The 17,606-nt window shown below is 41.3% G+C and overlaps 1 protein-coding gene across 1 annotated transcript in view; it reads left to right on the forward strand.

The window, feature by feature from the left end:
* MAPK4 (mitogen-activated protein kinase 4) overlaps positions 1-14,181 on the forward strand; it is a 149,031-nt gene extending 134,850 nt beyond the window's left edge. Inside the window, exons 4-6 of the mRNA XM_034774495.1 lie at positions 1,690-1,851; positions 4,348-4,549; positions 10,143-14,181. Of these exons, the coding sequence (XP_034630386.1) occupies positions 1,690-1,851; positions 4,348-4,549; positions 10,143-10,830 (1,052 nt within the window). The 3' untranslated portion in view covers positions 10,831-14,181. The remainder of the gene's footprint in view (positions 1-1,689; positions 1,852-4,347; positions 4,550-10,142) is intronic.
* The last annotated feature ends 3,425 nt before the right edge of the window (positions 14,182-17,606 follow it).

A 17,606-nucleotide genomic window follows, 5' to 3' on the forward strand; every position in this document is an offset into this window, starting at 1 on the left:
TTAAATTCCTAAGTACAGAGTTAGGAGCCTAACCTTAGGCAGTGCCTGATGTCTTGCAGCCCTTAAGTGCTACTGCTATAGAAATAAATAATCATAGGATGTCACCTTTAACTGTACTCAAGAAAACACTGGCCTGAAAAAGCCCATGTGAGGCCAAAACGCTGGCTAAAAGCCCGGGTCTGCAAATGCTAAGAGGATTTTTTAATACCTGGCTGTTGAAGTGATTTCTGGAAAAGACAGATGGGGAGTTCAGGCAGGGCTGTAGGTTCACTGGGCGTTCTCATTGCTAGTTTCTGAGCAGCTACCAGCCTGCAGCTGACATTTAGCCCCACCGTGATGGACTGTGTCAGTTTGTTCCTTTGCATGAGAATTTAAAACGAGGCCAGGGGGACATTTAATTAGCAAAGATTCTGCAAGGCTGCCAAATCAGAGACATAACATGGCAATTGGGTACAGTCAAATGCGACAGCAAAGGCCATTTGTCCTGTTGGTACTGTGGACCAGTCTCCCCCCCCGCCCCTGCCCTGGTTTCTATGAGGCGTTGCCGGCCTCTGCACTAGATACAGTGTGCTAATGATAGAGGTTACATTAGGGTATAAAATCAGTCCAGCCTCATTTCCTTTCTCTCCTGATGTCATAGCTGAGGCACTGCGAGAGCTCCAGAACCGCCCCCTCTGCCCGTGCACTCACCATACTCATTGGGGTGACCTGGGGTGCGAGGAGGAAGCAGTCCTTACACTTGGGGAAGCACAGCAGCAGGTACAATGTGGGAGCACAAGGGAAGGAGCTTCTTTCCTCTTATCCTGCCTGGGCAGTGAGTAATCTGGCCCCGTGTTTGTAAATCACGGGGTAAAGCCACACTGCCCGTATACATATTTCTTATCAAGAATCAGTTTCCTGTCCACCGATCTCCAGAACTGAAGCTTTAAATCAGGAGTTTTTCCAAACAACTCAGCCCCGCTCCCCAGTTCCAGACCTGCACATAGAAAGAGAAGCATGGCACCCCCCGGTGGGCTCCCTAGGCATCCCAGTGTGAAACCCCACAGGTCATTATGCTGCCTCCTCTAGGGATTTGCCTAAGGCCAGGTCCACGCTAGTAACTTTTGCTGTCATAGCAATGTGATATGGGGTGTGATTTTTGTGTGTGTGATGTTTCTATGTCGTCCAGAAGCCCTAGTGTAGACACATATCTGCACTACTGTGCTTTTATTGGTATCGTTTATTTCTGATATAAGCTATACTAGCAAAAGGACTTTTTTGCCCATATAAACTGCATCTCCACTAGGAGGGTTTGCTGGCATAGCTAAGCTGGCAGCCTTTTCCAGAGTAGGCCTGGCCTGCGTCATTGGCCCATCCTCTTCAAGAACAAAAGGGAGGTGCCAAAGCCGAGTTTGACCACTCTTGTTTTGTTTAGTGGATATAGAGCATATGGAAGGTGCCAGGTCAATGGGTCAGGGGAGTGAAGTCCTCCTCTATTTAACTATTCAACAGACACAGCACAGACTTTTAGGGGGAAAATACCCAATGAATTCAAGACTTTATATTCTTGATTTTCCTAAGGTTAAAAAAAGAAGTGGGAAAAAATCCTCTGTCTTCAAAAACTCCAAACCAAAACCACAACAACATAGAGGCACCCAACGATGAAAAAAAATCTCACTAGCGCTGACAGCCTGTTGTTTGCTCATACAGGGAATCATGAGCTGGAACAGATGCAGCTCATTCTGGAGACGATCCCCGTTGTCCATGAAGAGGACAAAGAGGAGCTGCTCAAAGTGATGCCAACTTTCATCAACAGCACCTGGGAAGTGAAGAAACCTTTACGCAAACTGCTCCCGGAAGTGAACGGCGAAGGTACCGTAGCTTTAAGTCACATTTTGATCAGGTTTCTCTCATCCTCCCGATTTTAAGACCAGATCTCCCCCAGTGGCCTATACAAGAGGAACCCATCCCCCAAGCTCAAACACAACACCACTGGAGAGCTGCTCTCTCCAGGAAGAATTCCCTCCATGATTCATCTTGCCCCACTCACCCCGTCAGCAACTAGGCCCTATGGTGTCCCCCGGGCCAGTAGGCTCCCAGCCCCATCATAAGGAAGGAATCACATCAGGGCATGGGGAAATGTCTTAAGTTAATGCTACCTGGATCAGTGTTATGCTGGGGAATTGCTCCAGGTTTGTGGGCAATAATATTGAGGACATCTTCCATGTAGATCTGAGATCCCTGACACCCCTCTACAGTATCCCAAGGCAGGACTTTCCCCAAACTCCTGGCTGTTGTTGTTGGGTTTTTTTTTGGTGGGATTGGGGCAGAAGGTGTATTTACCTTCAAGACTTTCCCTCCTGGAATGACTGGTAGCACTTCAATCGCTTCCAGCACAATCGTTCCCTTCTGTGGTCAAGGGGCCAGGGAAAACTGACTTCTGTCTCCGTGCCTGAGTGCTACAAGCAATGAGCCTTTGGACCCTGGCTTGAGCATTTCACTGGTACTCTGCAGCAGGTTTTTAATTGGTCGGGGGTGGCAGGGCAATTTCAAGAGCATCGCAGGGAGCAGATGCCAAGGCTGCCTCTATGCTTCTGAATGCCAAGTCACGGGCTCGGCATTCATATTTGTGCTGTTCCCTTGCATGGTGAAAAAGAAGGGAACTCCCATGGCTCTTATTTGAAATCCATGGCTGGCCAAGCCTGCTCAGGTGCTGCCATGTGGCAGTGTGTTTTCTCTGTTCTCTTTGCTCTGAATCCTGGGCTGTCAGTGTGGCTGGCTTTCCATACAGAAGATCTACAAGGAAAAAATTGCTTTTATGTGGGTAAAGAGTCAAAACAGAGACCTAGGCGTGTAGATCAGTGTGACTCTTAATTAGAGTAGGCCATTATTGGTCCTTATCAACAGTGATACCCATCAGCCCTCATTATCTCAAGCCTGAGTCAGATTCCAAACATTAAGTACTGAAGGGATTTATTCTCTCTGATGATTTGTGGGAAGGAATGTCACTTGCCATGCTTACATAATTTACTGACGTTTTCTTGCCCAAATGACTTGAACTCTGAGTGAATTGTTTCACCATGATCCTTGTTGCAAGCCAATGACCTTATAAAACTATTGATTCCATCATAATTAATTAATGCAAACAGTAAAATCATCCAGTGAGAGACAACCAGGTATTGGTTAATATTTATGCACAGGTATAACAGGTATCACCCTTCCTTCCTCTTTGTGATTAACTGTTAACTCTTCTTGTGAGCACACAAAGAAGCCTCCAGATCAGTTTCTTTCCAGATGAATTGGGATATTTACCAGCATTGTTACAGGTACAGTAAGTTAATATTTCCAGGATTTAGGGTTAAAAACATGATCTGACAGAAAAAATAACGCACACCTCTATTTTTATTATCTGACTTTAAGGCCATGGCCTGGGAAGCATCCCAGTAAACCAGATGTCCTTAACAACAGGAGCTGACGTTTTCACATACCCTATGCAAAGGAAGCATAAACAAACAGAAAAATCATAGATGTTTAAATAGTATTTCATATGCACTTTAATCTCACTATAGCTGCTCTTACATCACATTTGTTTGGGTACATTGAAAGGGTCACACTGTACTGTATTTTCTGGAAAAAAAATTATGCACAAAGAATTCTTTAAATGTTAATGGGCAGAATTATTTCATAGCCTTGATTACGCCAATCACTTCAAAAATAGCACTTTTAATTTAATTCCGCCTCAAATGCACATAAACATTTAACAGTTTACAGCTGTCCCTGTTTCCAGCTATGAGGTGAGTCCATAAAATGGATTTGAAAGCATGAAAGTACTGGTCACACATCCAAATTAAGCAGGTTTCAGCGTACTAGCCATGTCCCTACTCTGAGACACTGAATGATTTATAGAATCACCCATAAAGAGTCCCATTGATTTCTGTGGGAGCTGGACTGGGACGTTAGTATTCCACAATAACATTTTAGCCCCTTCTCCTTAAATTGGATCAGTGCTCAGCTACAAGGACCTGCCTGCTGGATCAAAGCCTTGACTCTACAATTCTCTCTTGGAGATGTAGATCTATCTCTGCCATACCCTGTGTTTTGTTAAAAGAACTAAAAACTGTAGGCTACAGTACTGTTCCAATGCATGCCCATAACTCCCAATAAGGGTAAGATCGGTACATAAGCATCCAGAACAAATATGCTTCTGTGTTAGATGTACATAGGACTTAACCTTTAATTCTGTTCTTATTTTAATGATGATTAACATCAAACAGATGGGTCTCTATGGATTCAGGAGCCTGTTTCTCTGTTAATAAAATCAGTTTTGCTTTTGGGGAATTAATGAACCTGTTTCTCTGTGGTACACAGCTATTGATTTTCTGGAGAAGATCCTGACATTTAACCCCAGGGATCGATTAACTGCAGAGATGGGTTTGCAGCATCCTTACATGAGCCCATACTCCTGCCCTGAAGATGAACCAATTTCTCAGCATCCGTTTCGGATTGAGGATGAGATTGATGATATTTTACTGATGGAAGCCAACCAGAGCCAGATGTCCAACTGGGACAGGTGCAGTATCCACGGCTTAACAGGCTAGGCAGTCATGAACTCCTTACTCACGCAAAACCCACTGACTTCATTTGGAATTTCTCTGATCCATTGTTACACGAATCAGCAATACATGCTTTAAAACCAGGACGGACACTGATCTTTTATTACACAGCTGATCATTCTAACTCAAATCTGGTCCCACTAAAGTCAATGAGAATTTTGTCACTGATTTCCAGTGGGACCAAGTTTTCACTGTACATATAAATTACTGGGCTGTATTCTGCTGTCAGTTATATGAGTGGAATTACATTGACTTTAGCTGAGTTGCATCTGTTTAAATGAGAAGAATTTGGCGCTCTCTCTCTATTTTCTATTTCTTGATCCAAATGCTATAATACTCATTCTGATACCCTTTGGGACCATTAAAGGTCTGATGAAGAACACTATATCTGCCACCTTTCAAGCTGCATAAGGCCACAGATACTGGGTCTGTTGTAGCCTGACCTAGCCAATGGAAAAGCTGAAAGGCTGGTTTGCTGCAGAACGCCTAAAATGGCAACAAGCCCCCAGTTTTGCAGGTGTGAAATGCGGCGCTCTCCCCATCTGTGCTTTGCATCTCACAGTGCTTGGGACACTCCATCCGCCCTCCTAGGGCTGGGCTGTGCAGTCTGACTGAGTTACCACAGCTCTATGGCTAGCATAAGCCTCCCTCGTTGCCACAGATGGGTGGAAGGGAGGGGAGGAGAGCTCTGAGCCTAGTAGAGGGACCATGTTTTTAAGAAACTAAAAATGTACCTGGGAATAAGGTTCCTCCCAATTCATTTACCAAAGCACAGAGGACCACGTATATTAAGGGCACATGGATGATGGCTGAACATTTCCTCTCTTTAGAGCACACCTAGAATGGAGCTGCCTGCCAGGGGGCTTCCAATAGTCATGAGCTGTGGCCAATTAAAACTTCTTCCTTAGATATTTGACATTTTCTCATCTGGCAATTAACTTGCTCTCTTTGAGCACATCGGGGGATTTACTGGGCATACTCCCAAAGAGCTCAGTTTTCATGCAGTTTCACGCTCCACTCCTTGAAAAGGAGCAGATACTGAGCACCATCTAGCACTCTGGAGGCACTAGGAGTGACTGGGCGGGATATCTCCTTAAAAAAATCAGGTTGCCTCTGTGATTATGGCGCTTTCAAGGGTCTTTCAGCCTTATTGGCTTGTATGTCCAGATCAGTTCCAATGCATGTCAATATCCATTTTGTCTAATTGCTCCAAAATGTGAACTGTACACATCTGTTTACTTCACACAATGGCAGAGAGGACCTACACTGCTCTTACGATTGGCTCATAGAACCATAAGGCTAACAGGGACTGCAAGGGTCATCTAGTCTAACCCCTTGCCAAGATGCAGGGTTTGTTGTGTTTGAACCATCGAGACAGATGGCTCTCCAGCCTCCTTCTGAAAACCTCCAGTGAAGGAGCTTCCATGACTTCCCTAGAGAGAAACAGGCTCTCTAAGGACACACCAGATGCAAGTCAATCCAAGGCAAACGAAGGGAATGACTGATATGGGACTGGATTAATAAAGAATGAAAGGAGGGTAATATAGTTAATATAGGATAATATAAGATAGATGGCTGCTGACCTGACCTGATGTCCCGGGAGGTGTGCTGCCTGCTTGGAGCCTGCCTCCAGGACATCACAGAAAGGTTGCCAAGTCCCATGTCTCCATGCTGCTCAGCCACATGGGCACTAATCAGCAGTGGCTACAGAGCGAAGGTGAAGGAATCCGGTGTGTATTCTCATCCATGCTGCCAGTTGAGGGTAAAGTCAATCAGATTGAAGAAAACATTTTCAGATGACCCAAAAACTGGGTGAGTGGTAAATAACAAAGACGACAGGTCACTAATACACAGGGCTCTGGATTGCTTGGTAATCTACGCACAAACACACACTTGTTTGTTTTAATGTGGCCAAATTGAAAGTACTACATCCAGGAATAAAGAATGTAGGCCATACTTATAGGATGAGAGCCTCTATGCTGGAAAGCAGTGACTCTGAAAACGACTGGGGGTCATGGTAGCCAATGTGCTGAACATGATTTCCCACGGCGATGCTGTGGCCAAACGGGCTAATGTGATCCATGGATGTAAAAACAGGAGAATATCAAGTAGGTTATTTAACCTCTGCATTTGGCACTGGAATACTGTGTCCAGTTCTGGTGTCCACAGTTCAGGAAGGATGTTGATAAATTGAAGACGGTACAGAGAAGAACCACAGAATGATTAGAGGGTTACAAAACCTGTCTTATAGTGAAAGACTTAAGGAGCTCAATCTGTGTAGGTTAACAAAGAGAAGGCGAACGTGTGACTCAATCACAGTCAGTAAGTACCTATATGGGCAACAGAAATTTGCTAAGAGCTCTTCAATCCAAAAGGTATAAAAGATCCAATGGCTTGAGCTGAGCTAGATAAATGAAGGTGCAAATTTTTAACAATGCATGTAATGAAACATTGCAACAATTTGCCAAGGGTTGTGATGGATTCTCCATCACTGGAAATCTTTAAATCAAAATTGGATGTTTTTTTTAAAAGACATGCTCTTAATGAAACAGAAATGAATTCAGGGAAGTCCATTGGCCTGTGTTATGCAGGGGGTCAGACTAGATGGTGCAATGGTCTCTTCTAGGCTTGTAATCCATAAATTTATGAATGCCCATCAGCCACAAAATCATCTTTATCAGTTACTTTTCTGCAGAACACACAGATTTAAGATAGCTGCTGCCATCCCATTTTAATGTAGATTGTTCAGGTGACTCAGTCGCTGTTTGGAAAACCATACAAACTACGAAGACATCATAATAATATGCAAAATGACTTAGATCTTTTGACCTGCATAGTGAAAGTATCTATTCTGTTTGTAGTGTACGCTTATAACTTAATCATCTCAGCTTCTGGCTGATAAGTGCACTCAGCATTGTCATAGCCACGTTGGGAATGGGATTATGGTCTGTGTTTTACATTATTTTATTTCTTCATTATGTTTTAACATAGTTATAGCTAACAGGGTTTGAGTGGGGCTTCTTCTAACCATAAGGCGAGGGATATTTCATTCCGAGAACCATGCCTACAGATGATCCTCCTAGGCAGTCGTTAGCATAGCTTCGCCATGATTCTCAGACAAATCAACCCTGTCCACAAAGGTCAGAGAAATTGCTCTAGAACCCTGCCAGCAATAACCATATTTAAACAATTCTGCTGCCGAGCATCTTTCTGTTTCTCTATGTATCCACCAACACATTTGCTTTGAACCAACAAGTTGTGAAACTCTGTCCCTACTGGACATTCCGTATACAGCCTGTATTTCCGAGGAGGAACCCTACAGCTTGGAGAAGATTCACCTTGTGTATTAGTGTAACCCACACACGTGCTGGGTGTGGTGTTCTGTCCCATCTAGTGGTATCGAGACCACCTAGAGAGAGAGATAAAATGAGTTTGTTCTACAGCCTGAGCTAGCAGCCAGTTGGCTTTTAGCTCATGCAGTAGAGGCTCATGTACTAAACTCCAGAGGCCCCAGGTTTGATCCCGTCTGTCGACGACCGGGGTCTGTCGGCGTTCCATTAGCAGTTCCTGATACAGTGACTGCAGCTTTGCAAAGTAGTGCTGTTAAGCTGCTAAGTGTCTCAAAGATTAATGATCTCTTCATGGAGTTTCATAGAGTCTCTTTCTCCAGGAGTAAAAGTTTGTCAAGGCAAATGATGTCTCAATCCTTTGGCTATTATTAACCCTTTTATATTTTGAGGATATGAAAGCTATCCAAGTGGGGCTCAGACTTGTAAGCCATCACTGATGTGATTTCCTCCTGAGACATAATTTTCCTTCCATTCCTGTCTTGAGGGAAATAGAAGTAGATGAGATGAACAAGACAATTGAATGAATTACAAGGTTCTTTTGAAATGTCATCTTTTCTAAAAAAGGCATTTGCTTATGAGACCACAGCTGATTCAATACCCTCTTTCATTGTTTCTGCTGTTTAAAAAATGCTACTAGTTTCGACTTACGATGCTTTGGACTGAAAATAAATAAGATGCATTTGTTTTAAAAATATGGACAAGTGACACACCAGGAGGATAGCTTTATTGTGCCTAGGAAGCTGGTCTTTTATTACATCAGTGATTTTTAGTTAGTAACTGTGTAATTTAAAAGTTGCCATTAAAAAGTCAACCTTTGCCTAGAGTTTCCACGCAGTGCTATCTGAGATACTGCAGGTTCTCATTAGGAAATAACTGCGGTATATCAGGAACTACTTTGTGGCAATTCTTGGCAAATGACTTTTAATGATAGAGGCTATGAATTGTGAGGAGGTGTGAGAAGGTAAATTTATGTTTCAGTTTTAACTCCTTCCTTCCTGGGGAGCCTGGTTGGCTCAGAGGATTTTTACTGTGCTATGGAACCTTTGAAGTCCAGGCTGCAGATTCAAATCCACAGCAGGTGGATAGTGACTAATCTGATGCAGTTCAGCAGCCGATGTGAAATGAATTTGTCTTGGTTCCGTTCCCAGTGAACAGGTGTCCTTTATCATTTGCTAACTGGCAGCTCTGTTGGCAGTCGAAGCAGAGAGGTCAATGACAGAATAGGCCAGAGAGACCTAACTCTATTCACATCCCCACAGCTGCTCCTTCCAGGTGTCATATCAGGTTAGGAGTCAAGTCTCCAGAACTGTCAATTCACCACATTTCACCATCACTAAAAAATAATAATTTTAAAAATCCGTCCTGTTCAACATCATTAATTTCCCTGTCTGAGTGAACAAGCATCTTACTAAGTAGGGAGTAATTTTGGGAGCCTCACTAATCATGCTGTCAGCGTAAACCTGCATATACTAGATCCTTGTCAGTTATGGTCGCTGAAGCAGCAAATCAATATCTCAAGGTCAGTTTGTCACTCTTTTATCCCTTTGCTTTTATAGTTCCTGGTATGACACATTAAAGCAGTGGCCTTGACTGTTCTCCTAGCTGCCTGGAGATCTTTGGTATAGGGAAGTATATTTCAGAACACAAGGCAAGATTTTCAAAAGTCATTAGTGATATTTGGGCCCAACAGGGGACATCTTAAAGGAATCTGATTTTCAGAAAGTACACCTGCCCCCTGAAAAACAAGTCTTTTTAAAGTGTTTCTAGGGAGATCCCCAAAGTTCACTAACGTTGGCCCAAGAGTCTAATGTTCTAGGGAGAGAGAATATGTCTAGTGGTTAGATGAATTACTGGATGTTTGGTCTACTAGTTTCTATTCCCATCTTTGCCCCTGGTTGCATGTATAACCTTGGGCAAATCACTTAAACCCTTTGCCTTTAACACATATGTAAAATGTATTTATTTCACAATAGCTTTTGAAGGTATAATTAATTACACTTTGTAAAGCACATTGCAATCAATGGGAGTTAGGTGCCTAAATACCTTTGAGGATCTTGACAGTTGAAATTTTTGGATAAAAGGTACTTTAGCATAGGAAAGGTAAAAGCAGCAGCAAAAGTGGGAACATCTATTTAAACACTCCTCCTACTTACAAATAAAGCCAACAATTGTCCATCTAATCGCAGAATGTCTTTCCCAGGTATCAAGTAAGTCTCTCTTCTGATTTGGAGTGGCGACACGACAAATACCATGATATAGATGAGGTACAACGGGACCCACGAGCAGGATCCGACTCCATTGCTGAAGAAGCACAAGTTGATCCACGCAAATATTCTCAAAGCAGCTCAGAGAGATTCTTGGAGCAATCACATTCCTCAATGGATCGAATGTTTGATGTTGATTATGGGAAATCATGTGATTACAAAGTGGGGTCACCTTCCTACTTGGACAAACTGCTATGGAGAGACAATAAACCCCATCACTACTCAGAGCCCAAACTTATCTTAGACTTGTCGCACTGGAAAACAGCAACTATATCACCCACTGCAGAGTTATCACTGGAAGAAGAACCATCCAACCTCTTTCTAGAGATAGCTCAATGGGTAAAGAGCACACAGTCAGGGCTTGAATGCCCTAGTCCTCTTCCAGAGCTTCAAGAACAGAGTCTGCCATCTTCTCCTCACCATCACCATAAAGAATCCAAGGATGTAAACAGTGAAACAGACCCTCAGTTTGACTTGGATGTCTTCATCTCTAGGGCGCTGAAACTTTGCACAAAACCCGAGGATCTTCCAGATAATAAGCTCAATGATATCAACGGGGCTTGTATTTCAGAACACCCTAATGAGATTGTACAAACAGAGGTGTTTCAGAAAGAGAGGTGGTAAAGAAACAATGTCTGATATTCACTGCTAATCTCTTTGTAAGTCTTTGATAATGCATCAATTACCCTATGGTGAACAGTAATTAAGGTTTGATCTGTCATTGAACATGTCAGTTTCTTACAGTATAATGAATGCCTTTTTATTAAAAGGTGAGCACAAACCAGGAACCCCTTTTGATGCCTTAGAAATACACTTAAAGGAATCAAGAGGTGTGAATGAAATACTGAGTTTCTTATGCTGCCTTAACAATCTTGCCTTGTAACTTCTGGGACCTATTTGGTACTTCAATGTACAATGGAGAGATGACTGTACAAGTTTACAAACAGAAGTTGAATCAACTTCCTTTTTTATATATAATATCTTAAAGGAATAAGGATGAAGGGGAGTCCCTTCATTATGGTCAGACACTCCTCTGGTTTGACAGGTTCAAAACACGTTGAACCAGAGGGCTTCTTTGATGAACTCATCTGAGTATTGTCTATACAAAAAGGAATAATGTAAGGGTATCTCTTTCAGTAATTAGTCCTATATACACCTTTGACCAAATTCTGCCTTTAATCAGGAAATAGGGGTTGGAAGAATGTAACTGAGGACAGAATTTGGCCATCGGGACAGAAAATGAGGCTGCAAGAATATTAATGGGGAAAGAATTTGACCCACAGTGTATGGGTCATTTTGTTTTTCTCATTGGCAGAGAGAATTTTCACTAATAAGCACATTCTTCTAATCTGGTTCCTCACATAAACAAGTCTTTCCTTCTGCAGTCTAGATGTGGATCTGAAGTCTGCCATTTTTAGAAGATCCAGCACCATAACTATGAATTAAAAAATGAATTAAAATGAATTAAAAAAACATAATGCAGCGAAACCTGTCTTAAGCAACTGCTGAAAGGACCAGCAAATACTAGCAGTGTGGTCTGCAAGGGAGGAGAGAGTTGGAAATTCAGGAGTACTGAGTTATGATCTTGGCTCTTCCACTTACTTGCTATGTAGCCTTAGGCAAGTCACTTAATGTCTCCATTACAAATTTCCCATCTGCAAAATAGGTATAATAATACCTTGCTCAAATAGATGTTGGGCGGGTAAATTAGCCAAAGTTTGTACAGTGCTTTGAATAGCCACAGTACTATATAAGTGCTAAGTATTGTTATATCATTTTTCTAACAGAAATTGGTGGTCTTTGGCTAAAATTTGAACAAAATTGTACTGGAAACTTTCAAGATATGTTCAAGTGGTCACTTAAACCAATGATTTGGCTGTTGGAGATGGTCCTCTGTGCAGGCTGCACAACAGGGACCAGCAAGGAAAGATGATCCCCTTACTGGTGGCATTAGAGTCTTACACTATATATATGTATATAGACAGTGTGTATATATGAAGTATATACACTTCAGATATGAAGAAACAGTCAGATCTTTCCAAGGCCCTTTGCTTTCAGCTTCCTTGGAAGGTAACTAAGTCAGTAGAAAAACAATGCTGCTTTGTAAATAAAACTATAACCACAACTGATCTATTGTAGGTTCTGTTTTCATCCACACTTCTGAGCACCTTAATAACTAATCAGCTAACTAGAATTTGTACATTGAATAAATGTTATATACGTATATTTAATCAGTCGGATCAAATTTTAAAAAATGGAAAACATGTAAATAGTAAGTGTTTTAAAAACTATATGTATTATTCTTGTCATCCTGCCATTTTTGTTTTCCAGCATGATGGCATTACTTTTATTTGTGAAAAGATAAACTACTGAAGGTTCATATGTCACTACTGTCACATTACAAATTATTTTTACCCTTTTGAAAAATGATCTATTAAATATTGTGAGATGTGAAGGAAAATCTTATGAGGATTGGATGAAAGACTAACTAATGCAGAATTTAATCCTACTAACCAACATTTCTAGTATTGGTGGAATCAGGATTTAGGGACAGGTTCAGCTTTATGACAACTTGTGCTGGGTGTTTAAGAGCTGAATAACGTGCTTGTTCTTACTGTTAAGAATTTACTGTACTTAAGCTGCTTTAAATATTGTTACTCCATTTGGTTAGTTGCCCAGTTCAGGCTGCCAGCTGAACAGATTGTGGGGCAGGGGAAAACCTAGTTCAGAGGTAAAAGGCACCTGGAATGCAAAGAAAGTGACTAGCTAAACGTCCAGCAGAGAGAAGGGCTATGTCCTGGTTCTTGGAGTTGAATGTTTGGGTGCCCTACTTTTAGATGTCAACACATTGTCCTGGAAGGAGAAATAAGGGAGGGACAGGAAGAGATCACTTAAAGTGTGTTAAAAATTATTTATATACCTCAACAGAAGCTCAGCGCATTTACTCATGATGAGGCAAATTCAGACTAAGAAAGTGGATGTCTCTCCAGTCGAGCTGCTCCTGTTTATGCCAGGTGAATTTGGCCCAGTGAGCTTATGACTTGTCACCCGGGGTCAGTTTATCAGTATACCTTTCAGCAAGCCATGAGGTCCTGAAACATTATTCATGGCACCACAGCATTTGTGGTATCCATATCCCACCTCCTTAGCCGCCAGGAAAGAGTATATAATATGTGTGAATATAAACCCTGCCTGGGTTTATATTATAAGAATGAATATAAATATATAAGAGTGAATATAAACTCTTCCTGGGTTCAGTCCTGCAGTGGGCTGAGTGCCCTCAGTTGCTACTGAAGTCAGGAGTTGAGCGTGCCCAATATCTAGCAGGAGATGCACCAACCTTGCAGCTGGAGGCCCAAATGAGAGGAAAACTTTTGGGACACAACAGAGCGAGTAAGATTGTAGGATCAAACAAGTAGTATGGGAAGCGACTTTTAACACTGTATATTGATAGAATAAGCAAATATTTACTTCTGTTCTGTTAAACCTCCATATTTACTGGCCTGAGAAGTTAATATTGATCAAACAATGTCAGTATTTTCCCCGAGGGACAATAAATCTTCAAGTTCACTGAAACAAGAAGCCATTTTATATTTGTTGATACATACAATCTGAACGTCTTCATCAGAAATATCTGGGACTCTCTTCACTGTGGTGATGAATGTCAAAAGTTTATCAGTTTTTCCTTTGGAACTAGCATTGTAATGGGGAGATGACGTTTGAGGCTCAGAAATAGAAACCTCAAAGAAGTAAATACTAGATTGTCATGGAACTCATTGAAGCTACTCAGGATTTTCCATTTTGAGTTGTGATCTGATCAGTTAACATTGTTCCAAATGTCAGTATTATCCACCTGTAAGGAGGTAAACAATGGAAATGTGTCTAACTCGTCACATAATTGTTTCAGCCAATGACACACCAGTTTTTTTCTCATGTATGTAACTATAATAAAATTTAAGGTCTGATTCTTCCCTTCTTGACAGTGTTCTGTCATTTTTCTTTTTGCGATATGGAGTGAGATATCCTTGAAAACAGAACTTGGTTCTAAATTCATTCAGTAAATTATCATGGATACTTCTTGAAGTTTTATAAGGAGACAACTTGGTTATTTTCTACTGGATGGGATCTAACCAAACTTCTCGTTTTAGTTAAGGTTGCATTTCATCCATAGTTTAATGTCACTGAGCTGTGACATTCATCCCGCTCTTGATATTACCATTGGTGCTTCTGACATTTTATTTGCTGGGGGTTTTTTTGGTCATTCATGCTACTCAATGAAAGAGGTCAGAGTTGTTCTGATTCACAGACATTTGCACTTAGGTTATTTTGTGTTCCATAGAGCAGTTGTTGCAATAGAATACAATGTATCAGCTTAATGGTCAGACCCACAGCAAAGTGACCTATTTGGAAGAATAGTTTATCTGACTATTTTAGACCTTTTTTCTATTCACAAATAGGTATTGTAGTGATTTGTACAAATATGCTATTTTCATAATTGTTTGAATCATTTTAGTGCATATACTTTATGCTATAGGTTATTGGCACAATAAGCATCACCATTATTAATTATTCATAATGTGTGATTGGCCACTTAAATCACATGGTATTGGTTCAGTCCCCTGATTGGATGACATAGACTTTACAAAAAGAACAGGAGTACTTGTGGCACCTTAGAGACTAACAAATTTATTAGACTTTACAATTTATAAATTACTTCTACTTCTATCTGAAATGATATTTATGGTGAAAATCATTTTGTGAACAACATTTAGTTTTTTATTTAAAAGAATAAGCAGCATCGCTACTCCCTGGGTGTCCAACAGCCAAAACCTGTGGCCTAACTCAGTTCTGATCTCCTGTACATTACAGCCTTGTGTATCCAAAAGTTGCAGGGAATATTTGAAATCTTTAGAAAAATCTCCTTTTCACTGTAGGAGGATAACTCGCTACCCAGCTAGAGAATGGCTGTTCATCAGGTCCTTACCTCCAGAATGGATGCTGACAATCTCAGATCTCTGTAAATACTGTACAGGAATTCTGCAGTCATCCCCAGTACTATTCATGATCTACTTTCAAATATTTAACCTGTAGGAATTCCTTTTTTATTGCAATTCTGTTTAAAGAGTCTTGGCCCCATCGCAGAACTGCATTAAATGGGCTATTCTAGGGCTAGCATTGAAGTTATGCAAAATATTTACTTAAACCCTACTTTTTAATATGATTGTGTGGGCACTCTAATAACTATTTCCTATACAAGCCACTATGGAGCCCTTGAACAGAGCTATGGCTGGCGGTATTATAAACAGGGATGTTGGAGATCAGACTATAGGTGATGATTTATAATGTCTGTTTTCATCTAAGACAAATCTATATTTGAGCAACTTCAAAGCAACAGAACCTTTTGGAATCTACAATAAGAATACTGTACAATGCTGCATACAAGCAGTATCCCAGGGTGATTGGGCCCTTGAAGAAGGAATGAGGGGCCGGGGTCCAGTGCAGCTGGGATTGATTACCTGCTGCCCAGTTGAGCTCAAGGGAAGGCACCTGGGCCTTATAAAAGAGGAAATGGTGGCAAAGCAAAGTGACTGAGAATTAGAAGACTCTAGGAGTGAGATTGAGACCCCAGGAAGAAAAGACTTCAGCCAGGTACGGCTGAGTGGCCTGCCAAAATCAGGGAAGAACCAGAAAGGGGAGAAGCTGCAGGAGTGAGTTTGTTTTCAAATTTTATAAATAAATTTGATCTAGAAGGGGAATGTTTTAAGGCCTCTGCACTGGTGGAGTTTATTTAAGGAGTCCTAAAGAGGGTAAACTGAGGCAGGATGCTTACAGCGCAAGCTCTGGCCATGAGGGAGTGCTCAGGAAGTGGCTGCCCTGTTACTATAATTAATGACTTGATCCAGGTTTCTCTGATTGTAATGGGAGCTCAAGAGGGCACCAATATACTATGTGGTGTTTATTCATATAAAATTCTCTCCCATTTTCAAAGAGACAGTTTGATTTTTTTTAAGACAATACAAAATTCTGATGAATCTAGTAATCTCAAACTGCAGGCAACTTAAATTTTGTGAAGACAGTGACCACAAAATTACATTAATTACTGTGATAAATGAGAGTGGGGGTAGCTCCCTTTTGTGGACACCCAGCCAGTTAGCTGTAGAATCCCTCTTGATAGTTGTTCTCTACTTGCTTTATCTGTAAAGGGTTAAAAAATCTCCCTGCATAGGTAAAAGGAAGGGAGTGGACACCTGACCAAAAGAGCCAATGGGAAGGTTAGAACTTTTAAAATTTTGGGGGGGGAAAAAACTTTTCCTTTGTCTCTGTCTGTTGTTCTCCAGAGAGAGGGGACAGAGCAGAGACAGGGCTAAAACTATGCTGTAAAAAGCTTTGGGCCAGGTATGGAAAATCATCAAATCATACCTAGAAACTACTCATTTGGAACCCCGGATATGTAAGTAGATCAGGAAATGTCTAGGAAGACGCGATTAAGTTTATATCTTTTATTTCTTTATGGCTTGTGGACTCCTCTGTGCTAACCCCAAATGCTTTTGTTTTGCTTGTAACCTTTAAGTTGGAACTCAAGAAGCTATCTTGATGCTTAATCCTTGTAATTGCTTTTTTTTTTACCTAGCAAAAAGCCTAAGTTCCAGATGTATTTTCTTTCTTTTTAATAAAATGTACCTTTTTAAAGAACAGGATTAGATTTTTGTGTCCCTAAGAGGTTTGTGCATGTTGTTTAATTAGCTGGTGGCAACAGCTGATTTCCTTTGTTTTCTTTCTCAGCTCTTCCCCAGAGTGGGGGGCGAAAGGGCTTGAGGGGACCCCACTGGAAGGAATTCCCAAGTGCGCCTTCCTGGGTTTCAAAAAAGGGGGTTTTGCACTTGGGTGGTGGCAGCATCTACCCATCCAAGAACAGAGAAAAGCTGTAACCTTGGGAGTGTAATACAAGCCTGGAGTGGCCAGTATTAATTTTTAAAATCCTTGCGGGCCCCAACCTTCTGCACTCAAAGTGCCAGAGTGGGGAATCAGCCTTGACAATTACATTCTGGAAACTGGATGGTGGAATCACTGCTTATAATATTCACTTTGTTAAACTGAAAGGCTAGAATTTATTATTCAAATAAGCAAAATTTGGCTGAAAAGACCCTTTCTTGCTAGAGCTTATCCATTCTGGCAGGACAGGCTGGTCTAAAGGGAGCCGTGAATGGTTGAGTGTGACTCTGGTTAAGCCTGCATTGAAAATAAGGATGATTTTTTAGTAAATCTGCATAAATTGTTATGCTTTGGACAGATTCTCTGTAAGAACAACTTTAATACTTCATTGTTGCACCAATGAAGAGCTGCACCCAGAAAATTTCACGGTGAACATCATGGTTCAAAGCATGCTTTGAAGAGTCGAC

The sequence above is a fragment of the Trachemys scripta genome, chromosome 6, assembly GCF_013100865.1.
Source record: "Trachemys scripta elegans isolate TJP31775 chromosome 6, CAS_Tse_1.0, whole genome shotgun sequence".
Classification (NCBI taxonomy): domain Eukaryota; kingdom Metazoa; phylum Chordata; order Testudines; family Emydidae; genus Trachemys; species Trachemys scripta.